The 25,363-nt window shown below is 42.6% G+C and overlaps 1 protein-coding gene across 3 annotated transcripts; it reads left to right on the forward strand.

Moving 5' to 3' along the window:
- On the forward strand, positions 1-24,507 carry UBE2D2 (ubiquitin conjugating enzyme E2 D2). Of its 3 annotated transcripts, none has more exons than XM_033154176.1 (7): positions 1-113; positions 16,897-16,960; positions 17,919-17,950; positions 18,031-18,108; positions 18,198-18,303; positions 22,326-22,377; positions 23,663-24,507. In XM_033154176.1, exons 1-7 carry the CDS (start codon positions 90-92, stop codon positions 23,706-23,708), a joined length of 402 nt encoding a protein of 133 aa, XP_033010067.1. In that variant the 5' UTR covers positions 1-89; the 3' UTR covers positions 23,709-24,507. The 3 variants fall into 3 exon arrangements, with proteins under 3 accessions (XP_033010067.1, XP_033010065.1, XP_033010066.1); XM_033154174.1 differs by having other exon boundaries at positions 2-113; positions 22,284-22,377; XM_033154175.1 differs by lacking the exon at positions 1-113 and adding an exon at positions 733-759 and having other exon boundaries at positions 22,284-22,377.
- The last annotated feature ends 856 nt before the right edge of the window (positions 24,508-25,363 follow it).

The following is a 25,363-nucleotide window of genomic DNA, read 5'->3' on the forward strand; positions in this document are numbered from 1 at the left end:
AAAGTAGTCCCCCTCCTTCCTTCCTCCCTCCCTCCCTCCCTCCCTCCTTCCCTCCTCGCGCGCCGCCCTCAACAGGCTCCGCCGCCGCGATGGCGCTGAAGAGAATCCACAAGGTAAGGAGCCAGCGCGGCCGGGAGGGAGGCCGGCCCGGAAGCCTCCGCTCCTCCCTGCGACTCCCAGGGCTGGCCGGGTCCGGGTTTCCTCCCGCCCTCGCGAAGCTGGGCTCGGAGGCCTGGGCGGCCGTGAGGGGCTCCGCTGCCTCCGCTTTGCATAAGCTGGGCCTGCCCTGGGCCGGCCGGCCTCCCGCCCTCTCCGGGGAGGCCTCGGGGCAGCTCTCCGCTGCGTTCGGGCCGCGACATCCAGGCCGGCCGGCGGGGGGGGGGCGCTCCATTCCCAGCGCCTGCCGGGATCGGTGCCTTCGCTCGCCTCTCGAACGAACGATTTCTTTGTTTGGAGGCGCCTCGATCCTTTTCTCCTCCCTCCCTTCTTCCTGTCCCCGAGCTCCTGCCGTCCTTGCGGCCTCCCCGGAGGCAACGCAACGCAACGCCATCTATAGCTTTCCCTGCCTTCCTCATCCGACGCAGTTTTGACGCTACTCTTGCAAAACAAAAACAAGTCTGGTGTCCATCACTGGGAGAGGGCCCTCGGGTCGATAGTTTTCTCGCTTCGAAGCAGGATCCTGGCCCCGACTTGAAGGCCCCAAACGAAGGAACCCAGCTTAGACTAGGATGTGCTAAAACCAGTCGCATGTGGCTACAGGTGTGTGTACCCCCTCTCCCAAATAGCTCCCTAGGCTGCAGATCCTTCCTTTTGCTCCGTAGAAATTCTGTACCAAAGCAGGTTGTGGAGGTGGGGGCCAATGCCTAATTTCTTTCCTTTCAAAATCAGTGGCGTGAGTTACTCCGTGGAGTTTTATGTGGACGGAGAGAAAACATCTGCATGCAGTGAGCTGAGCTGGCGGTGGTGTCGCACACTGCCCTCTTAATACTGAGGGCCATGCTGCTCACTACTCCTGCTACAGCTAAAGCTATATCCTCAGTCACTCCTACTGCTGCCTATGTCTCAGGTGCTACAGAATTCTTTGCTTCACCTTCAGAAACGTGGCTTAAAGGTTCCTTTCGTTTCTGGAAGGAATGTTCAAGCTGCAGTGCAGGCTGCATTGAACCGGGTTGAATTTACTGCCAAGTAAACATGAGTAGGACTTACTTACATTATTTTTTGGATCCTTATTTCTCAACTGGTTAACATTAACCAGTATTCTAATTGGGAATAAAACCAGTCAAAGAAAAAGGTGAGGAAGTCAATATGAAAATCTCCCTCTTGTGCGCATAGCTTTTAAGAAGACCTGAATCCTTTGTGGATAAATTCCTTTCCTCCAGGCCTACTGAAGTCAGTAGTCCTAAAAACATGGACATTCTGTAAGGGCTCTTGTGTTTCAGTTATTAGGGCCAAGGCATAGTTTTGACATTTCGTATTACAGTGGACGCTCGGGTTGTGAACGCGATCCTTGCAGGAGGCGTGTTCGCAACCCGCAGCACAGTGCACACACGCGGGTCGCGATTCATTGCTTATGCGCAAAGCGCAATTTAGCACTTCTGCGCACGCATGAACACCGAAACCCAGAAGTAACCTGTTCCGGTACTTCTGGGTTCGGCGCAGTGCGCAACCCGAAAACACGCAACCTGAAGCGTCTGTAACCCGAGGTATGTCTGTATTTGTTTGGTATCAGGAGATGTGAATAATACAGGAAACATGATGGTATTGCCTGACAATATTGATCATGAGGTCAAACATTAATAGCTGGTGGTACCTAATATCATGTGTGTATGTACATGCACTTGTAAGGGAAGGGTTAGCTTCCAGCTAGTTCCTGCAGCAAGAGTATAGGTGCTGGCTTCATTTGCCTCCACTTAAAATCCTCCCATAGGAGATTCCTGGTGCTTTTTGGTTGCTATGGTTGACAGGTAATAGTCCCAGGTGATTTAGCAGTAGCATAAATTACCGGTATGCTGTCTTTTGTAGTAACATACATGACTACAGTATAGGCTTTGTAACAGTCTGCCTTTGGCATCAAACAGTAATTTTAAGATTTATGAAAATGGAATTTGTCTGTTGTGTGTCGTCTTGTTTTATATACTCTAAATGTTTTGGGTTTTTCAGTTACAGAATTCAAAACTGTTAGCAGTATATATGAGTATTCAGTTTCTTGTTAAGGTGCCATATGCAGTGTTAGAAACACAAGATATATAAGCCAGGTGCCAATTGGATCCTTAAACCAAGGTTACAGTTGCCAAAATGGAATTTCTAGTTGCCATTTTGGGGCAAGACTGTTTTAAATGATGCGCTGACTCATTGATTCTCAGTTAAATATCTGGCTAGTTCAGATGACAACCTTGAGGTTTGAGAACTTGAAAGAAGAAAAGTCACTTGATCCAGGGACAGTCCACATATATATTGGCCTGTTCCAACTTCTTTTTCTTAATGGTGAGTGCAACTGCTCAGGCTGCACAGAAAAGCATTTGGATTCCAGAAATTCATTCCGATTGTGCAGATAAAATATAATCTATAGGATTCTACAGGATGGGGTATTGGTGTGTGAAAACAGTCCAGCTCCAATGATCCCTAGATGGTGGAGATGTCAGGGGCCATCCTGGCTCCCAGGCATCTTCATCACAAGTGATCAAATGCCAGGTCCAAAATGCGCCTGGCTAATTTTGAACACTGTACCATGGGTGTCCATGGGAGATGTTTGTGTGGTTACCCCCCTCCCCAATCATTCATGATGTCCAGGTCCCCAGCTTTCATTTTTTAAAAAGCTTCTAGTATTTGTAGAACCTAAGATATGAGACAAAATGTTCAGGCATTATTCTCCTCATTTTCTTGTGAAAAAATAGCTTGCAGATTCTACTTTCAGTGTCTGTCTTTGCCGTTTCCTCCCTGAAAAATTACGGCAGATGCCTATGCTTTTTCTTTTTTATGAACTTTACTAGTTCACTGTATTTGTAGAGGTGAAGAATCTCTTACAAATAAATAGATTAAAGCAGACGAGCTGCAATATTGATCCTTTGGAAGTTTGCTGAATTCAGCTGGGAGATTGGACATTATTTTTAATGTGCGTTTAGGTTTTTTATAGTACTTGGGGTTGGGTCATCATCTGGTGAATCAGTCTGACATTGGCTGTTGACTGATTCTTGACTGAGAAATTAAAAATGAGGCTGTTAGGATGCCACTAATGTATATTAACTGTATTGAGAAAATTGCATTATCCTTTGGGAGGAAGGGTGGGATCTAAATTTAATAATTAAATGAAAATTAATATCCTCATGCACCAAAGGCCCCTTGCTCACCACCTTTACAGTAACTGTGGACATGCACACTCATTTAGGAATCTGCACCTCTGTTTTGCAACTCTCTTTTGTCACCTCCCATCCCAGTTAAACCCACATGGTTTGGTTTCTCCTGTTGGCCATGCGTTTCTAACTGCAGTCATCTCTGAACTGGGAGAGAGGTCAGGAGGAGACATGAATCATGCACATATGTAGTCACTGTAGGGCCATGCCACTTAGTATTTGGCAGCCAGCTAAGATTTGCCATTGTGTTTGATGTGAAGCAGCAGCCAATAATGACTGAGAGTGTCTGTTGATACATACATTTCTGAATATGGACAACAACCATTTTAGGCATGTCCAATTGACACACAACCGTGCATGTGTGCATTGCACCCACCCCAGAAGTGGGTAAGGGGGTAGGGTGGAGCAGGCTCACAACCTATAATCATTCAGTTTTAGTCACACATTCAAATTGTGATTGCAAAAAACCCATTAGATAAAGCTCAAAACTTGCAGATACATTTTCAGCATAGGAAAGCACATAAGCTTAACTACTGACTTTCAATGTGCATGTATGTGTGTTTCAATGTGTATTGTTTTTAAAAAGCTGTTACTAAGGCTAAGAAAAACCTAGTTAGCCATGAAGTTAACTGGCTGCAGAGCTGGCCTGTTTATGAGGCAGACTGAAGCAGCTGCTTTACACAGCGGAATCCAGGGGGTGCCTCTGCAGACACTCCCCCCTCTGTCGCCACCAGCAGAGAAGCAAAGAGAAGTAGCTGCAGCGGCTTCTGGGTTCCAGCAAGATCTCACCAGAACCCTGCAAAATGGCATGCAGGCCTCCAAAGTTCTTAACATGACCTTCCCGAGACCCTGGTAAGCTTTGCTTGCTAAGGATCTTGGGGCGGTCATGCAATGCCACTGTGCAATCTCATAGGGACATCACAAGATCTTTCAGGAAGCTGCAGCTGCGCAAACCTGGAAGGTGAAGCTTTAGTGGGGGCAGCAAGGGGAAGGGCACATGTGCGGGGTGGCACCTTCCTGTTTGGCCTCAGATGGCAAAACAGGCTGGGAAAGCCCCTTTTGGATGTTTTTGTGCCAGTTGTTGTGTGCTCAGCCTAATCCAGGGGTCAGCAACCTTTTTCAGCTGTGGGCCGGTCCACCATCCCTCAGACCATGTGGTGGGCTGGACTATATTTTTTAAAAATAATAATGAACGAATTCCTATGCCCCACAAATAACCCAGAGATGCATTTAAAATAAAAGCACACATTCTACTCATGTAAAAACACGCTGATTCCCGGACCATCCACAGGCTGGATTGAGAAGGCGATGGGGCCGCATCTGGCCCCTGGGCCTTAGGTTGCCTACCCCTGGCCTAATCTATGTTGCAGGGCTGTTTTGAAAATAAAATGGTTGGACAGAAAGAACCACGAGTATGTAATGCATTTATTACATATAAATGTAATAAAGTAAAAGCCATACATGAAATCCTGAGTTATTCTAGTCTTTCTCTTCACTCATTTTGCAAATCTCTCATGTTTGCTTTCATACTCCCTTCAAATATCATGATGGTGCAAAAATGCATGTGCATTCCATCAGATATATGCAGGTTCTAGCAAATTCTCTTGCCAAAGCCTCTGAAGACTGGTGGAGCAACTTTCCTCCCAGGTTTGAAGAACTTTGAAGTGGGTGTAGGCTGTTGTTGAAGGTTGTTTGGCAGCTGTGTTGACAAAACTCCTGCAGAGCTTTGACCACATGCGGCTACCGGAAACTACTTCCTTTCTCTCTTGGTGGAACTGACAAGTGTTGTCCCCATTGCCTGCAACATGGAGTGCTTTTAGACTCTGACACCCAGCAGTACAATTTTCTCAGCTAGAAAAGGGGATGGTGGTCACAGCTCTATCGTTTGGCTTTGCCAGCAAGAGCTTTGGAAACTTTGGCTCCTAGAGATGTAGAAAGCAACTCTGAAAGTCACTACCCCCTTTAAAATACACCCAAGCAGGGCTGCTCCACCCTTTCCCACTCACTGCTTACATGCATTTTATTAAAGGTTAAGTCAGTGATTATACATGCACATGCCCTATCATCATCATCATCATCATTATATTCATTATATTTATTTATTTATACTCTACCTTTTCCTCGGTCCTGACTCAAGGGAGCTTATAGATAAAATCAGGGACCACTAAAAACATAGCAGTTTACAGGCAGCAACCACTTTACATGCGTCCAGTTGACACGATCACGCACACACTTGTTGCTGCTGACCTGAAAGTGGTCTGGAAATGGGATGGGCTTATGCATGTTCCACTGATACACGGGGGGTCAGGAACAGAACTAAATGGTTGCCGCCTTTATCTGCCACTTGTCAGATTCATAAATATTTTATATCTGTATTGGCAGTCAGATTCAAAGCATTGCCTAAGAAGCAGTTTTCAGAGTTCACCATCCATGTGAACTTTCAAAGCCTCCATGAACTGGGCCAAATTTCTCCTGCCCATCTTTTCCCATACTGAATATGAAAATCAGGCAACCCCGATTTAAATGTAAGTCTTCTGTTTATGCCCCGCTAAGCCCCCTTTTCTGGCCACTTCTGGGTTGCAGCAATGCATGTGTGCCATGATTGCATGTGCATTGAACTAGTGTAAAATGGTTGTTGCCTGTAGTATATCCATAGAATCATAGAATTGTAGAGTTGAAAGGAACCCTGAGGATCATCTAGTTCAACCCCCTGCAATGCAGGAATCTCGACTAAAGCATCTATGACAGATGACCATCCATCCTCTGCTTAAAAACCTCCCAGGAAGTAGAGTCCACAACCTCCCGAGGGTCTTACTGTCAGAAAGTTCTTACTATCAGAAAGTTTTTTCTGATGTTTAATCAGAATCTCGTTTCTTGTAACTAGAAGCCATTGATTTGAGTCCTTGCCCTCCAAAGCAGGAGAAAACAAGCTTGTTCCCTTTCCCATGTGACAGCCCTTAAGATATTTAAATATGGCTATCGTATCTCCTCTCAGTCTCCTCTTTTCCAGGCTGAACGTACCCAGCTCCTTCAAGTGCTCCTCCAGACCCTTGATCATCTTGATTGCCCTCCTCTGCACACGTTCAAACCTGAGAACATCCTTCTTAAATTGTGGTGCCCAGAATTGGACACAGTATTGTAGGTGTAGTTTGATCCAGGCAGAATAGTGGGGTACTATTACTTCGCTTGTCACTAGACTTCTGTTGATGCAGTCTAGAGTAACATTAGCTTTTTTGCTGCTGCATCACACTGTTGACTCATGTCAAGCTTGTCATCCACCAACACCCCTAGATCCTTTTCACATGTACGGCTAGTAAGCCAGGTTTCTGCTATCTTATATTTGTGCATCTGGTTATTCCTGCCTAAGAGCAGAACCTTACATTTGTCCCTGTTGACATTCATTTTGTTAGCTTGGGCCCAGTTCTCCAATCTGTTAAGATAATTTTGAATTCTAATTCTGTCTTCTGCAGCATTAGCCACCTGTCCCAGTTTGGTGTCACCTGCATATTTGATGAGCGTCCTCACAATTGCTTCATCCAAGTCGTTTATGAAGACATTGAATGACAACAGGATCAGGACAGAATCCCACTACAGTGTTAGACTAGTGGAGTGTGAAGTTCAGCTGCTGGAGTTGCAGACCAACTTGCCTTCCCAGGAGATAGTTTAAAAAGAAGCTGCAACATAGTTTCTGAATCTTGAAGTTCCCTCTGTGTGTTTATTACTTGCTAACAAATGTTAAACAACCTTGCAAGATAACTTTCTGGTTGAGTTACCAAGTAAATGGCACATTCTGAGCTACAATTCTTAGGTTAGAAAGATGGGAGGTGAGGGCCAAAGCCTAATTTACAGTGGTACCTTGGGTTAAGAACTTAATTCGTTCCGGAGGTCCGTTCTTAACCTGAAACTGTTCTTAACCTGAAGCACCACTTTAGCTAATGGGGCCTCCCGCTGCCGCTGCGCCGCCAGAGCACGATTTCTGTTCTTATCCTGAAGCAAAGTTCTTAACCTGAAGGGTTATTTCTGGGTTGGCGGAGTGTGTAACCTGAAGCGTATGTAACCCGAGGTACCACTGTATTTACTTTCAAAATGGCATGTTGTCAAATCCCATTGCTGTAGGAAAAAAGTCTCATTTTCCTATGAGATTTGGAAGTGATACCAAATTCAGATAGGACACTGTGGTACAAATCTGACGAGGAATTTATTTGCTTTTAGCATACAGGTTCAGTTAATATTCCTTTCTGGAGTGGGAGGTGCTTTATAATAAGAGGACCATATTACCAAAGTGTAATAATTTTTCTTGGCAATTCAAGAGGACATTGATACGAATTCCTGTTGGTTGACAAAGTTCATCTGGAGTAGTCACGTACTAACCTTAGCTTTAGCAATTAATGCTGCTCTAAATTTTATATAAACTCTTACCTAGAGTACAGTCATACCTCATGTTGCTTTCCACTCTTCTTACAGACTGGGGGTCAGCAACCTGCGGCTCCGGAGCCGCATGCGGCTCTCTGACAGGTCTCCCGCGGCTCCAGCACGCCCCCTTTCAATGCACTTTCAATAATAATTAAATGGTTATCGGCAAAAAAAGGGCCAAAAAACCCATGAATAATCCGCATCAACGTTGAACAGCTGGGCGGTCTTTCTCAGCCCTCTCGGGGTTCCCGAGGACAGACCCAAGATTGATGTCCACCTTGACCACTCCCAGAGAGAGGAAGCGACTTCTTCACACCAATAAGCGTGTGGGGAGGGCTGAGCTTTTACCACCTCGGCGTGCCGATTGGCAGGACAGATCGCCCGCCTTGGCGCATAGGCTCGGAGCCGGGGCCGGGGCCTTACCGACAAGTTAGCCACTGAGGATGAAGGCGGGAGGCGGGAACGGGAGAGCGATGCTTCGTCCGGCCAATGAGCCGCCGGGATGCCTGTTCCTGTTTGAGGGGAACATGCCTGTTTGAGGGGAACATGAGGGTGGCGTTAGGGCGGGGAGAAGAAGGAGCTGGGCTTTGCGAGTTTTCGAGAGAGAGAGAGAGAGAGAAAAGAGTCGGGATAATAAAGGCGGCGGGAGGTGGCGGCGGCGATTGGAGCGGCCCCTGTTCTGAGCAGCCCCTGTCGGGCGGAATCCTTTTCAAAGCGGCCGCGCGGAGGGCGGAGCAGGCGGGCCAGGCGTCGCCGTGACGGGAGGGCGGTGATGGTCACCGACAGGATGAAGTAGAGCTGCTTTGGGGCGGCGGCGGCGAAAACGTCCGGGCTGCTTCTGAAACCTCCGCCAACCGGCGCTTCGCCAGCGCTCGCTGCGGGCGGTGTACATGCTCAACGACGGCCCCAAGGGCGGCTCGGGGGCCTGGAGCCCCGAGACCGGCGCGCTGCAGTGCCTGGCGCGATTCCCCCCCTCAAACCTGTTTTTTGCTTTTTTGCTTTTTGCCTTGCTCTCCCACCCCCCTCTCTTTTTCTTCCTCCCCTCCTTTTTTAATCCAAGGGGAGAAATCCCATTTTTAAAACAAACAAACAAACGAAAAACAAACAAACACCCCCCACAGCTGCTGCAGCCACTCTATTTGAATTTTTATTATTACCCTTTTCTCCCTCTATCCCCCCTTTTCTTTTCTCTTCCCCTTTTGTTTTTGTTTTCAAAAAAAGGAAAAAGAAGAAAAAGATTTTCCCCCTTTATTTTTATTTTTTAAACTACTACATATTTTTAATATTCTCCCCACCCCACCCCACCCCACCCCCAATTTATATTTTTCCACCCCACTTTTCCATTCCCACCCCCCTTTTTCTTTCTTTATTAGTTCGCTTGCCAACCTATCTTAGAGGGGGAAGCCCTCTCTCCCACCCACCACACCCCCCCAAAACAACTTTGAGCTGAACCCCAAAAAACGGGGGTAGATCACTGCTGAAAGTAGATCACAGTTTCTTGGGAGTTGGCCACCCCTGGTATAAGACATGTAACTAGAATAAAAATTTTAAAAAACCAAGCAAATAATTGTAATAACTACTGTAATAAAGCCCTGCTATAATTATATATAATTTCCCTAAAATTTTGGTTTCATTCGCCTTTCCGTGCTGAAATGTCACAACCTGAACGACCATGGCTTGCCCCCCCCCCCCAGTTTTGATTCTGGGTACGCCCCTGAGTCAATGCAAAAAAGTAAGAACTTATTCTTGTTGTTTTTACTAATTATACTTTGCATTGGCTCCTATACGTTATTTATTATTATTGCATTAAGGTAAGAAACAATATATGCAGCATTATATTTGTTTTAAATGTCGCAATGGTTTTGCGGCTCCCAGTTGTTGTTTTTTCCTTTGGAAACGGGTCCAAGTGGCTCTTTGTGTCTTAAAGGTTGCAGACCCCTGTTACAGACTTTCAGCTTACGAATGCGGCAAACCTGGAAGTGTTTACTTCTTGGTTCGCCGCATGCGCAGAAGCAACCTGCATGCTTCGCACATGTGCAGAAGCACTCGATTGCGCCACGCACATGAGCACAAGAGGCGCTCTAGTTGCGGACTTTTTGGGGTGCGAACGGCACCCCGAAACAGATTACGTCCGCAACTAGAGGTACCACTGTATATGGTGATACTTCTGTTTGTGTTTTAAATGATACTAGTTTTGTCATTAAGTTGCAATAAATGCTTCTCTGGAGTGAACTGTACAGAATATAGTTTGTAAGCTAGCTGTCCATCTGAATTGTTCCCTTGTCATTACTGCTAATTGACAAGACAAGCCTTGGAAAAGGTTATCTCAAACTGTAAGAGAGAAAAGTTTAAATAACAAGGAATGCTTCTCATAAGAGACCGCCAAATGATGCTCAGCCTGTTTGCATAAGTGTAGGTGTCAGAAATCCATTGCCTAAAAGGCAGTGCCTGTGTCTTCCCACTGCTGAAAAGGACACCCAGCAGCATGCTCTGTATTCAGATTTTCTCATTAGAACCTAGTGGATCAGCTAGTAAAGTAACCAGTGGCAAAGACCACAGACTCAAGCTTGTAACTGAAATTAATCAATTGGTTTATTGTTAGTCAAAATTGCATTTAAAGAAAAATACTTCACCTATAAAGGGACCCAGGTGGCGCTGTGGGTTAAACCACAGAGTCTAGGGCTTGCTGATCAGAAGGTCGGCGGTTCGAATCCCTGCCACAGGGTGAGCTCCTGTTGCTCGGTCCCAGCTCCTGCCCACCTAGCAGTTCGAAAGCACATCAAAGTGCAAGTAGATAAATAGGGACCGCTCCGGCGGGAAGGTAAACGGCGTTTCCGTGCGCTGCTCTGGCTCACCAGAAGCAGCTTTGTCATGCTGGCCACATGACCCGGAAGCTGTCTGCGGACAAACGCCGGCTCCCTTGGCCTATAGAGCGAGATGAGCGCCGCAACCCCAGAGTCGGACACGACTGGACCTGATGGTCAGGGGTCCCTTTACCTTTACCTTTACTTCACCTATAAAATAATACTGGGAAAATGCATTGCAGTGTTGATGAAAGCAATATAGGACTTAACTTGTCGTCGTCCTCATTTGTTCCCCTGCACCCCCACTCAGGTTTGGGAAGAGGAGGGGAAAGAGAATTATGTTGCTCTTGAGGAAGTTGTTCTGCATGCACAGTTGGCTAAAATTCTTAGACACAGTCGCAATAGTTAACAGGCTTTTTGCTCCCTGTGAGAGTACAGTGGTACCCCGGGTTACGTACTTAATCCATTCCGAGTTACAGTATGTAACCCGAAAAGGACATAACCCGAACAATTCGTTCTGCGCATGCGCAGACCGGGAAAACCCGAAAACGTGAAAAACGCTCTGCACATGTGCAAATCGCGCGTGCGCTGGGTTGCGCTTCCGGGTTAGCGGAGTTCGTAACCCGAAGCGTACGTAACCCGAGGTACGACTAATACAAAAGGTTTGCTCATTCAGTGCAATTGTGTATTTAATGGGCTTCTGTCTTGAGGATTGTCCATTCAGAGTCCTAGTAGTGTGAGTACTTGCACAGCTCTGTGAGTTGATAAAGACTGATCAGATACTGTGCTAATCCATAATCTGGATATACAAAAGAGTTTAGGGGATGCTCCCTGATCCTCCATTACAACTCCCTTTATTGTTTTGTTTACCTGGTTTTATTATTTTACTGGTTTGTTTATTGATAATCTATTCAATGTTCATTGTGATTTGTGTAAAATTAAACTACTTTGCAGCCTCCATTGCATCCTTACTATGCCGTCCGGCAGAGCTTTTCCAGGTAGTGCGGAGCCTTACACAACCAATGGTAGCTCACTGTGACTTTTTTGCTAAGCATTTTGAGAATAAAATCACTTGTATCCATCGGGACCTTGACTCTGCAAGGCACAGGGTGCAATCCACCCTAGCAGATCAGGGCCTTTGGATGTTGCCAAGGCGTTGTCTCGTGCTGCTGACTTGCATCTAGTAAATAACTTAAGTGTCTACTCAGAAGAAAGCTGCACTAGGTTCAGTGGGCCTTACTCCCAGGTATGCATGGAGGGAGGGCTATAGTGTTTTATCTAGGTAGACAGGGCTTCTCCGGGTGACAATCAATATCTTTTTGCACCAGGTCAGTGAGGACCACTTGCTTTTTAAAATTCTCCCATATATACAGAACTCCCTGTCTGCCTTTTGGACTGTACCTGTAGGTTTCCCTCTTTGTGTCAATTAACTTTGGTCAAATAAGTGTTGTTTATTTCTTATGGGAGATGGATCTCCCTGGGAGGTTCTGGACTCTCCTTCCTTGGAGGTTTCTAAGCAGAGGTGGGATGGCCATCTGTCATGGATGCTTTAGCTGAGTTTCATTGCAGGGGGTTGCACTAGAAAGATGACCCTTGGGGTCTCTTCCAGCTCCATGATTTTATATTTTTTTCTGCTACAACAATATTTAATTATGTTCCTTTCATTTTATGTATTTTGTATAAAAAATTTAAAAATAAAATATGTTCTATTTACAAACAAAACATTTAAATAGCTACCTTTCTACCAGTAGGATGGGGGGCATGGGTGTAGCCAGGACTTTTGTTAGTGGGGCAGGCTTTTGTTAGGAGGGGGGCAGAACTTCAGATTTGTATTGATTATTACTTACTGGTGGCATCTGTCCCCCGCCCCCCTTGGCTACACTCATGGGGGGAATACAGGAAGGAAACAAGGTTGGGGACTCCTAGAGAGCATTCTCTGACACCGCTGGACTCTTCGGAACCCGAATTTTCCTTTTGGACTTTTTAGAGAATGTGCTTTGCCCTCCCTCCCTTCCTGCCTCCTCACAGCAATCGGGTTGCTCCCTGTCGTCCACCATAGCCTGCAGCAGACCCAGAAGTCTCAGTCACTCAGGCTGGGATGAGGAACATTTGGCACCCCAGAAATTGCTGAAGTCCCAACTTCTATTATCTCTCACAATTTGCTATGCTGGCTGTGGCCGATTTGAGCTGGAGTGGAGCAACATGTGTAGGGCCATGGGTTATTCATCCCTAGTATAGTAGATTCCCCCCCCCCCCCCCAATTACTGATAATGATCAGTAGAATCAAGCAAGGATTTCAACAAAAACAAAGCTGGGAGAATGAAGGTCAGAGCTTGAGCCTCCTTTTTTTTAAAGAAATCTGCAACCTTTTGTGGTTACTTAGTGGCTTAATATGTTAGAACTAATTTGAACTGAGAAGAAATGAATATCAAAAAATAAAAGTAAAATCTTTGAGAGAAGAATCCAGGTGGATACTTCCCTTGTTTTCTTTGGGCTTCCTGTTTTGACGCTTGAGGTAGGAACACTTCTTTGTATGATTGTTTGCCTTTCTAATTAAAAGCTAAAGGTCGCATTTAAACTGGCACAGAAAGCTCAGTGTGCTTTACAAGTTGAATCTTTACAGGTTTACTCAGAAGTACTGTTGAATGCTTGGCTGCTTGCTTCCAGATAAGTATGCTAGGAATCAGAATGTGATGGGGCAGTTGAAATGGCAGTGTTTCATAGTTAGAATACAAAAGAACTCTTCTATCCACCTTGTTGAAATAACTTGTATTATTAGTATTATTAGGTGGTGTTTACATGTATTATTCATTTGTTAAGTGTTATATCTTCTCAGGTTTTGGATTTTCTCTAGGTGACATTTCCCTAGTGGCATATGATTGTGATTGGATCAGATCATTTTTATGGAAATAGTTAAGCAATCCATAATTGTGAGGGTCTTAAATGAAGGAGCTTAATGCCTAAAATCTGGTTTTCATTATCCCTTCTCTGTTCTCGTAATAAAATTTCTTGGACACAAGAATCAAACAAACGTACATAAAGCCCAAGATGCATAACTTCAGTATCGGTGTTGATGAATTTGTATGATATTGTTGTGGAACTAGACTTCATAGCTGCTTACTAGAAGCTTCTGTTTAGTTACCAGGCCCAGCCATAATTTGTAGACCCTTGACATACAGGGTGTAGATCTAGGTTTCTGTTCAATGTAGGTTTTATAATCAGACTTCAAATCTACTACTTCCTTAAATTTTAAATATGCCCTCAAAACTCCATAGAAGAGTAATATATTCCCCAGAAATCTTTAATGCTTTAGTTGAGGTGCCAAGTTCCGCACAGCATTGGGGTGGCTCATCGCATGTGCATGACATCACACATGCAACACGCTTGTTGGGAGGAGGCTGCGAGGCCCAGGGAGGGCTTCTGCTACCATGGGTAAACCCAATGTGGCCCTCCACTGCCACGGGGAGAAGAAAGGGGCCCCTCTGCAGCCACAGGGAAGCATGCTATCAGACATTATGACATATCGAAATATCATTATATTTAGATGGTGATATATTGCGATATTGAAAACCAGGTATCACCCAGCCCTACGTACATGTTTGCCTTATTGCGTTCTATTTAGGGTAAATGTGTCTTCTTGGAGTAAAATATAACAGAATCAACAAGACTTCAAACCATAATATCAGTTACTTCAGGCGTTTCTTTAAAAAGTTACTCAATTTAAAGGTATCTGAAAAGCTAGTCAGGCCTTTCTTTTTAAAATGTGTTCCAAAGTGGTTTCAGCTTGTCTGAACCAGCATTCACTGGCTTTGATTTGTATGGACAAGCTGTGGCTTGTTGTACAGGGTTCAGTGGTAAATTGAGACTCAGCCTTACCTTAGCTCTTGTGTTGATCAGTTTGTGTTGTTGTGCTCCAGTTCAGTGTTAGAAACTGAGATGTGAAACTTGGGAGCTAAATGGCACCGTAAACCTAGGTTATGGGCGCAACAAGGGAATGTCTAGGTACACTTTTTTAACAACAAGAATACGATGCTGAAAATGAATGAACTGCAGCTAAAATATTATGTTCATGTTTCACATGGTCTAGTCCTTCCCCTGCCCACCCCCCTGGTGTTCTTAAGAGGGTCTCTTCTCCAGTCTTCAGAAAGTAGCTGGAAGTGGGGAGGCAGAAAAAGTTCCTTCTTTCCTCCCACTCTAGTTTTAATCTGAAATTTTAGGCGGATTCCTGAGCCCAGAGCCCAGAAACAGCTTGTGCTAATGAAATTCCCTGTCGCAAAATGAGCCTTAAAGAAATAGGAGTTTTGAATACTGCTCCAGTTATTTTATTATCATATTGATGGGAAGACGCAAGTTAACTATTTTACTAACTTTTCGGTGAATCTGACATGTGCAAATATATTTTCACTAAAGACTGGCTGCAAAAGAAAAAAGGGCATGTAAAATGTGATATATTGCTGTGATCTTTTTAGTAAAATTGGTCACTAGCATCATCATTTCTTGACCCATCTAGTTGGGATATACGGTACTTAAGGTAGGGTGAGCTCGAGTTCTAACAAGGACTGAACCAAGGCCTGCAACTGGCCAAACTTGCATATTGGCAAATAATAGATTTTTAGGGCGGTTCACAAAAATGAAACATCATGTGCAACAATGTTTTCAGACTTGTTTGATGTGTAAGTTTTTTTTCCAGAATTTTTTTTGATACAGATTTTGTTTTAATAATGAAGTACTAACAAGAATTCTTTCAGAGCGTTAGTTCTATCATGCAACAGCAAGTTATCACTCTGCTTTGGAACACTTTTTAAAAGAAAGCCTGACTAGCTTTTCAGATACTGTTTAATTGAATAACTTTTTGAAGAAATGCCTTAAGTAACTGATATTATACTTTGAAGTCTTGTTTATTCTGTTATACTTTACTCCAAGAAGAGGACTCATTTATCCTAAATAGAACCCAATAAGCCCAACATATATGTACAAAATATGTTTTTAATGTGATCCCATTGAGATACCAGGATGAAATTTTGCTGGAAGCTCTTAGAAATATGAAATAATTAATACAATTTGGGGAAATTTTAAAATCATTTTTAATCACTTAAAAAATTAAATTGCGTAACTTAACTTTAAAATTTAAAATAAGTCCATGTACCATATCATATTAAAACCCATGAAGTTCTGAAGAGATTAGTATATTTAGTTTTGAAATATCTCGATTCTGGGCTCAGCTTTTAAGGTTTTTGTGTAGTCTGGCATGGCCAGAATTGTCTTTTTTTTTTAAATTTCAAACCCTCATAACTCAGAAACAGGACAAGATAAGAAAATATTTTTTTAGATTTAAACTTAGTTCTGATCATTCAATAAGTGTACAAAATTTTAAGAAAATTGGATGACCTGAGGTAAAAGATTCATTAAAAATTGAACCAGTTTATATGGAATGACCCATGAGTATTGATAATATCAGATTAAATTAAATATCTTTTATATTATCACTAATGTAAAGGATATTTGGAAATGTATTCGGAAGGAAAATCACATGAACTGTGTGTGTGACTTTTAATAATCTAAACAAAATTAAGTGAAATAGTCATCCATTATGTTGGAAGTGTACATTGCACACTGGTACACTTAACTTCATTTATGATGGAGTTAGCAAATGAGTCTTGGAGGAAATATGGGATAGGAGATCCAACTAATATTCTCCTATTTTTCTTGCCTGAAGCTAGAATTCAGCATAAGGTGTTAATTCCATACATCAGTGGGCCATAGCACCCTGGGGTGCCTTGAATGATGGTCAGGGGTGCCGTGAGCAGCACTGGCCTCTGTCCCTCTTCCCTTCCCTCCCTTCCTCTGATGTCCTCTTGCGTTTCTGCCTGCTCTGCAGGCAAGGGGTGACCTAACTGGGCTCCTGAGCCCGCCAAGGGTGCCGCAGAAAGAATGTAGTTGGTCAAGGGAGCCGTGGACTCAAAAAGGTTGAAAACCTCTGCCATACATGATAGTGTGAAACATACGGTATATCTAATGCTGGAAACAAGATAAAACTAAATTAGAAGCAAATGCTCTAGCAAGTTCTATGGCTTCTTAATGTTAACAACGTTCAGTTGAAGCACTGAAAGAAAGTTGCTATGCTTCGCCAAAATCGGGTTGCTTCATATATTAGCATTTTGTTTTATAACAGAACTTAAATGTAGGTATTAATGTTGATACTTTCTCAGTTTTTCTGTAAGTTTTTAATTACCATTTAATAATAAAACTATAGTAGAGTGCTGTTTGCCACGACTGTTGTGTGGAAATAAAATTACTGTATTTTGAGTCAATTGTGTGTTTGTTTTTAGGAATTGAACGATCTGGCACGTGATCCTCCAGCACAGTGTTCAGCAGGGCCTGTTGGAGATGATAGTAAGTACCTATAATTGAGAAAAGGCCTTCAAAAGAGCGCTTCCTCAGGCAGAGAGGAAAACTGACCTGCACACCTGCACCTATACAACTGAGGTTATGTTTTTAAAATCTTTAAACAGGCATAGTCAATTTAGAACCAGAATTACATAATCTTCATTTGTTTTTAGGATATACAATTAAACAGTGACTAAATTGATTAAACAAATTTCACACTGGAGACTACCTGCCCAAACTTCTCTAAAGGCTACATGCCCTTTATTTCAACTTAAAACAAATTGGTGATTGTCTCACTCTTTTTAAAAATAACTTGTTTATTTGACCATATGATAGAATCTTTAATGTTTATCTTGAACAAATTTTTGTTGTTAATTTCTTTATAACTTTTTGTTGCAGGAAATTATCTATGCATTCAATAAACTAAGCTTATAAGTTTGCTTGTAAGGCTGTCTCTCCAGTAAAGTACTTAATGGAAAATAAATATGTGTTTAAATGAAGCATTTAGTGACTAATTTGAACAAAGTTTGATAGGTCTATTACAAGAAGTAAGTTGTGTGTTGTGGTAAAGAGGCAACTCTTGCACCTTCCCAAGTAGTTATCTGTATTAAAATGCTCAGTACGAAAAATGCTTTTCTTCCAAATAGATTGGTGTGAAACATGAAGGGGTGAATAGATCACACATCTACTTCCACTGAACATTTGAGGCCTTGACTGTTGTGGCAGGAGTAATTCTGTACATAGCATGTTTTATTTGGTTTCCTGCATGTTGCCCATACCCTGCTTATGTCACAACATTTGACAAAGTTGAGTGTGTAAGCCAGACAGTAAGCTGAAATACTGACTCCCTAGTAGAGCTAAGAGTGAAATCTTGGTGACAGGGAACTAGTTCTACTGCACCATATTCAAGGCATTCTGTTTGCACTGCAAGTAAGGTCATATCTCGTTTTCCTTCCTCTTCCAGTGTTCCATTGGCAAGCGACAATAATGGGACCAGTAAGTATCTTTCTAACCTGAAATAGCATTTATAAGCTTAATTTTTAACTTCCTTCTAATAGTTTTTCTTTTCTTTTCAGAATGACAGTCCTTATCAGGGTGGGGTGTTCTTCTTGACGATTCACTTCCCAACAGATTATCCCTTCAAACCACCTAAGGTGGGTTTCTTGTTTACATCCTAACAGTGCTGATGTAGTATCTGTTTTAGTAAACAAAAGCTACATGAAGGAATGTCCTTATCTTACAGGTTGCATTTACAACAAGAATTTACCATCCAAATATCAACAGTAATGGCAGTATTTGTCTTGATATTCTACGGTCACAGTGGTCTCCAGCATTAACTATTTCAAAAGGTAAGCACCGAGGCTCTGAGCCTAAATGAATGGTAAGTGATTTGTAATGTTAATGTAAAATGCATTGCATATTTCCCAAGGTGATTTATGATGCATCTCTTTAACTGGCACACACCTTGACTGCCCAGTTCCTTGATTATACCTAATTAAGTATTTAAAGCTATGTATGGTGCATTCTACAAAAGCTTCCTCTGCCCAGCTAGGTTACTGAATTTGAGCTGGCTAGTCTGCCAATACTGAACAAGTTAGGAGGGCCCTGTTTCAAGCATGTACTATGGTTGAGAGGGCGGAGCAGCATCTTCACATGTGTGCAACATTCACCATGTATCACAGATGAAGGAGATACTAGCTGCTTTCTAAGCATAACAAAGGTCAGTGTGGAGTACTGAAGGGATATATAAAATAAGGGGCAAACCAGCACCTGGAGGAAAATTTTGAATCTGAAAATTTTCTGATGCCTCAGGTAGATTGGGATGTGATTTGGCTTGTTTGATTTGTATTTAGTAAGCACAACACACGCACATGAAAATAGGTATTGTGTGTTGGTCATTAGCCTAAATGGTTCTAAAAGAGGTTATTATGTGAATCCATAGTGTAGCTTCCTTACTAGCTAGTTACCAAAACTTATCTCCATTTTTGTTTCTGTGTTTGTTTGTAATTAAGTGGTATATAAATTGTTGAAATGAAATAAATAAACAGTCATCTATAAGCAGCATACAGAAACTCAATACAGTCGTTGTGGTTTAGCACAGTTGCACATAAGCTGAGTCAGAACAGATAATTGTTATGTGAGCCTCCTTGGGGAGAGTATTCTACAACTTGAGGGCTATTATTGAAAACATGAAACTAGCTGCAGAGTCAGAATATGCTTTTAGGCGCAACGGCAGTTGCAGTATAACAAGAAAGGGGCATTGAGTAATGAGAGGGACATAGAGCATGCCCAGGCAGCTTTCCCCTTTTACCATGGCTACATGCATCTGATACCTGGAGCCTATGCCCCCCTCCTTTTGCTGATTTTCTTGCTTGATGAGCCTGCACACAAAAACTCCCAATCATCTTGTGGATACGCCACTGCTGTAAATAGCCCGCCAAATTGCCGCAGCCAGTCGTCAGCAGGCCTTGCCACAGCAACCAATCACACACCCAATCACTGCTGCCCATCTCCTGCTGCCTGGTTTTACCGTATATTCCACTGAGTGTGTTTGCAGCCTTTGTAGGTATGTGCTAGGCTTGGAATATTTCAACTGAGTGGTGAGATACAAGTACACTGTATGTCTTTAAAACTGCCATTGAAATCTGATTAAATTAGATGGAGTTAAATTTGAGATTCAGTTCAGATTTCATCCAAACTAGTTCCCCCCCAAAAAAGATTATCTGCTCTGCTAGCCTCCCCTTCGAGCATAGTGCTGATAACAAAAAGGTTGTAGGTTTGATCCCCATAAGGGACAGCTGCATATTCCTGCATTGCAGGGGATTGGATGATCCTATGGGTCCCTCCCAATTCTGATCTATGATTATGTTTGATAATCTGGTTCCCACTTCATGTTAGCAGCCCCTGACCTAGGTTTGACCCAGTTTTGTCAGTCAATTTACATTTAAACTAATTGAATAGGTGACACATGATGTGTTCTGTTCAGCGCCTAACACTTGGTGTTAAGTATCTAGATCTTTGGAAGATGCTAGTTTAAAAGCATTTGGAAGGGGGTGAGGCAACAGCAGGTATGTTGCATAGTGGTGACAATGAAGATGGCCCTGTCAGTCACAATTTTAAGTCCCTTTGTGATTAATTATTTTAGTTTAACTAGTGGTACATGTGTGCTGTCACTCCATCCCCAGTAACTGTTCTGTATAGGCACAGAACTGTTCTGGCCACACACAGTTTAAAAGGTCTAAGATTGTATAATTGGCTAAAGGCCTGGAAGAGGAAGGTTTTTGCTTGGCACCTAAAGATATGCAGTGTGGGTGTCTAGGGAGAGTGTTCCACAAATGGGGAGCCACTGCAGAAAAGGCCTATTTCTTGTGTTGCTACCTTCTAGACCTCCCAAGAAGAAGGGCCTCAGATGATGATCACAGGGTGTGGGTCGGTTCATATGGGGAGAGGTGGTTCTTGAAGTACTGCTGTCCTGAGCTGTTTAGGGCTTAATAGGTCAAAACCAGCACTTTGAATTGGGCCAGGAAATGGTCAGCCAGTGCAGTCAAGCCAGGATTGGTGTAATATGCTCAAACCATCTTGCCCTGGTGCGCAGCCTGGCTGCCGAATTCCTGCACAAGCTGAAGTTTGCAAACTGTCTTCAGAGGCAGCCCCACATTGCAGTAATCTAACCTAGAGGTTGCTGAAGCATAGATGACAGAAGCGTGGCTTTCCCTGTCGAGACAGCTGGGCCACCAGCCAAAGCTGATGGAAGGCACTAAGCACCTCCGAGGCCACCTGAGTCTCAAGCAGCAGCCAAGGATCTAGAAGTAGCCCCAAGCTGTGTACCTGCTCCTTCAGATGGACTGTAGTCCCATCAAGAGCAGGCAACCTCCCATCCGTCTGGTCTACAGAACCCCAGCCACTAAGAGTGTCTCATTCTGCATTCAACTTCTTGAGGAGTGATTTTTCCACTGCCTCTTTCAAGCAGGCAGGGAGTACCCCAATCTTGCAGGGAGGCATTAATCACATCCCTGGTCCAGCCAGCCTTTCTCTCCCTACTAGTTTTTATCAGCCAAGAGGGGCAAGGGTCCAAACTGAGCAGTCACCCTGACTGATCCAAGCACTTTTTCCACATCCTTGAGCTGAAACTTGCCTAGCTAGTGATGTGAGATGGGGAAACTGTCCATAGAAGAAGCTTTCCACTTTCCCAAAATATTGTTCCGTTAAAAAAAATAGAACCAATACCAACCCAACTGAGCAATGCTGTTTTTAACCCCCCCTTGCCCCTTGTTGTTGTTTTTTTAAAACAAACCCTCTGCTCAAATCAAATATTTCTAATTGCGGGGGGAGGGAGGAACTTCAAATTATGATCAGTTCATGGCAGCCTTCTCCACCTGGTAGTTTTGAACTATGCCCCAGGCAGCACAGCTAGAGCTGATGGGAACAGCTGGAAAGGCTTGTTACAGTTAATACAATTATCCAATATTACAGCAAATTGTTGTGTTTGAAGTCTTTTTGTGTGTTTGAAGAGCCAGTGTGGTGTAGTGGTTAAGAGCGGTAGACTCGTAATCTGGGGAACCGGGTTTGCGTCTCCGCTCCTCCACATGCAGCTGCTGGGTGACCTTGGGCTAGTCACACTTCTCTCAAGTCTCTCAGCCCCACTCACCTCACAGAGTGTTTGTTGTGGGGGAGGAAGGGAAAGGAGAATGTTAGCCGCTTTGAGACTCCTGAAGGAGAGTGATAAAGCGGGATATCAAATCCCAAGCTCTTCTTCTTCTTCATTGCCGCAGAAGATGTTGAGTGTTATTTCTTGGCTATAGTTTTTCCCATTGCAGTAAGTAGCTTTCAATGTATATGAATTCTGTACCAAGTGAGTGCTGTTCCATGATGGACCTTGTTTTATCAGCCATAAATAGTACCAAAAATGTCAAGTAAGTGTCAACCTCATGGAGGGGGTATTTGAAAGAAAATCCCAGGAAATCTGGGATTTTTAGCTTTATACACAAACTGTGGAACATCTAAACCAGCCGGTATTTAAATTCCAACTGGCAATGTGGCCGCTGTTTCCCTACATTAGTCAGGAAAGGCATAGTTTCTAATTCTGTGACCAGCCCCAGTGTGTAGAGCAGGGAAGATGTGTCAGATGGGAAGGTGCTTGAACCACACACCCCCCCACCCCTGTTTTTCAGCCATGTGGAAGGAGGGCAGTTTCAACCTGCACCTCATTGCGACATTATAAAATTAGAGACAGGTGGGATGGAGGCTAAATGAAGTATAGAATGAACTTGCTTCTTACCTGTATTCATGTGTACTTAAAAATTCTAATGTAGTGTGTTCTTCCCTCTAGTACTTTTGTCCATCTGTTCTCTGTTGTGTGATCCCAATCCAGATGATCCCTTAGTGCCTGAGATTGCACGGATCTACAAAACAGATAGAGAAAAGTGAGTATGGAAGCTTTTTTTTTAAAGCTGAAAACCTAAGAATGGACAAACAGTTTGAAGACTTTGTCAACTAACTCTCTGACTAACTCTGTGCCATTGGCACTATTCTTTCTTTTTACAGGGTGTCATCTGCTTCTGTTAGCTGCCTTGTATTTTTATTTCCAGCTTTAAAGTATTTGATCTCTCTTAGTCGGTAATTAGGGTTATTTTTTCAGCTGGGCTGGTTAATTCAGTAAAATTTCAGTTAGTGTCCTTTGTACCTTTATACATGACTGTTTTGCAGTTGCCTCTCTTAGTCCTTACAGTTTCTGCTTTTAGGCTACGGAGGGAGAAACAACTTAAACTTCTGCCACAAGACAAGCTGATTCTGGTGGTGGTAGGTGAAAAAGAAATAGATGAGTTTGGCTTCAGGAGTAGCTTCAGGGATAATAATGGACAGATATTGCTAATTGCAGTGAAAAAATTATTGAGGTTCAATTGATTCGTTTCAATGATATATATTTTTCCAGTCAATTACAACTATGCATGAATAGCTCAGCTTGAGGAATTCTTTTACAACATTGAACTAAAACTTCCTTTAACAGTGTAAAAAGCATTTAGTGAAGCTTGAGCGCAGTGAAAGTGCACACTCTGAAATGCAGCATCTTTCAACACCCGACATCAAGATAATTGTAAAAGTGACAAGTCAGGACTAAAAACAAGAGCCTGGAGTTGGTTCTTAACATTTGAGCTTCTCTAAAAGTGCAAACTTGAATAACAGGTGATTGCTGCGTACTTGCTGATATGAAACTGAAAATCTACTGGTTTGTAATTGTTCAGATGGCAAGAGCAAGTGGAAACAAACATTCAAAATTTAGAAGATATTGCAAGACTGTGGCCTTTGTTGTTGTTTTAATGGTTTTCAGGCACCATTAATGAACTGCAAGGCTTTCTGAAGTTTTTCTTGAATATTTTGTACTGCTTAAGAACTCAAACATTTCAAATGCCTTTTAAACTCTGTGAGGCATGTGTATGTGGTTACTGTTTTTGTTTGTTACTATATATGGTATGTGTTTTTACATTGTAAACCATCCTTTGATCCTCAGATAAAGGGCAATATAGAATTATCATCATTATTGACTGTATTCTGATTGCAATGTTATGGAGACTTTTTTAAGTTGCTTTGCCTAGTGGTTTAGCTTGATTGGGTGCTAGAAATAACTTCGGGTTAATATGATCTTAGCAAAGGGCTTCTACTGCTTGGCGCAGTTTGCACTTCATTAATCATCCTTTTTTATACATACAGGTACAACAGAATAGCTCGAGAATGGACTCAGAAGTATGCGATGTAATTAAAGAAATTATTGGATAACCTCTACAAATAAAGATAGGGGAACTCTGAAAGAGAAAGTCCTTTTGATTTCCATTTGACTGCTTTCTACGAGCCCACGCCTCATCTTCCCCTGTGCACATGTTTACCTGATACAGCAGTGCTGCGTGTTGTACATACTTGGAACAATGAAATACTGTATTCCATACCAACATTGACTCCTAGCAAAGAAATGTGTGTGAAAAGCCAGTTCTTCAAAGTCTAGTTGTGAGCATAAAAGCATTCCTAAAATATTTAAATTGGGCATAAACCAAAGGTAGGGGGAGGGGGCTTTCAGTGATTGAAAAGGAGAATTTTGTTTAAGTGGAATCCTTTTAAACTCATAACAGTTATGAAAAATGTATGTGAAGAACTTGAAGCTGTTTCTGTATTTTTATTCTGAAGGACCTACTTAGGTAAATGTATGACCAACAAGATCAAACTGTACCCACATCCTGTGTTTAAAGGTCTAAGTTTAACTGGTCAGCATTTAAATACATTGGAGCTATTAGTGCATCAAGTGACATTGATTTTGTTTCAGCTCCTCCTCCCCCTCCCCCCTTCCCTTCATAATTTTGGTTTGTATGTGTTTTCTCAGTTAACATAGCTAATAGCTCTTATTTTCTTAAGTTTTTAACTGCTTAGGTCTTTCTGGATGTAAGGGTAAAAATTCATTTGACAGACTTGTGTATATTTAAAGACCCAAATGCTCCTTTGGAGCTTGTACGTTCAAGAATGATTAATCTGTGTAATAAACTGATTACTACAGTCATTACATATAACTGTGTGAATAGGCTTAATTTTTTTATGGGCTAAGATTTAAAGTCTATAGTTCCTGTTTTTTAGGAAGTTGCATTAGAGAATAATCAGTCTTTAAGCTTCATCATAGAATAAGCAAGTCAGTGAGACAAACTTCAAGTAGGGTGTGAAAACGGCAGCGTCCATGATAAACTGGAATCTGGAAATCTGAGTGCTTGTATGTCAGAGCTTGACTGTTAAGCCAGATAAGCAACTTGCTGATTGAACAACATTTCAGAAAGTCCTATTTAACATGGGACTAAACCTGTGCCTGTGTGCTGGAGCGAAAGGATTCCTTGTGTAATTTTTAAGAATGGGTGTAAAAGGGCAAGGTGGGATTTTTTTTTTTTTTACAGTGGCATCAGCACAGACTAACACAAAATACAGCTTTTAAAGACTGTTGCACTAAATCACTTGGAAATGTTCACTGTACATGAAATATATTTGAATGGCATTCGTTTGAAAAATAGTAAAAATGTAGTTTAAAGTTTACTTGTTAAACGAGTGTGTGTGTGTGTGTGTGTCCCCAACCTTAAATGTGAATAAATTTAATCTGTAGTGGAGAGTTGCTGGGCTCCATCTCATTCAGCCACAGTGCTCTTCCTTGCCTGTTTTCAAATACCCTTGCACAGTTAAGGAATAAATGTCCACTATTTGTTATATTTTTTTCCCATGGGTTCTCTCTTAATGTTCCTTGTTTGTGGATCTGACATTCTGTTGGAGGTTCCTACCTGTTCTTTGAAAAAAAAATGACAGACATAAAATTTTCAGTTTCCAAGAACAAGTCAGGCAGCCTACAACTCTGTGATAATATTACAATTTTTATATCTTGCCTTTCAA

Source organism: Lacerta agilis, chromosome 7 (genome assembly GCF_009819535.1).
Source record: "Lacerta agilis isolate rLacAgi1 chromosome 7, rLacAgi1.pri, whole genome shotgun sequence".
In the NCBI taxonomy this organism is placed as follows: Eukaryota; Metazoa; Chordata; class Lepidosauria; order Squamata; family Lacertidae; genus Lacerta; species Lacerta agilis.

Coding starts and splice junctions, on each gene's coding strand:
- UBE2D2 (XM_033154174.1), top strand. CDS start 90: ATGGCGCTGAAGAGAATCCACAAG. Junction 114..16,896: donor CGCTGAAGAGAATCCACAAG/GTAAGGAGCCAG, acceptor GTTTGTTTTTAG/GAATTGAACGATCTGGCACG. Junction 16,961..17,918: donor AGGGCCTGTTGGAGATGATA/GTAAGTACCTAT, acceptor TTCCTCTTCCAG/TGTTCCATTGGCAAGCGACA.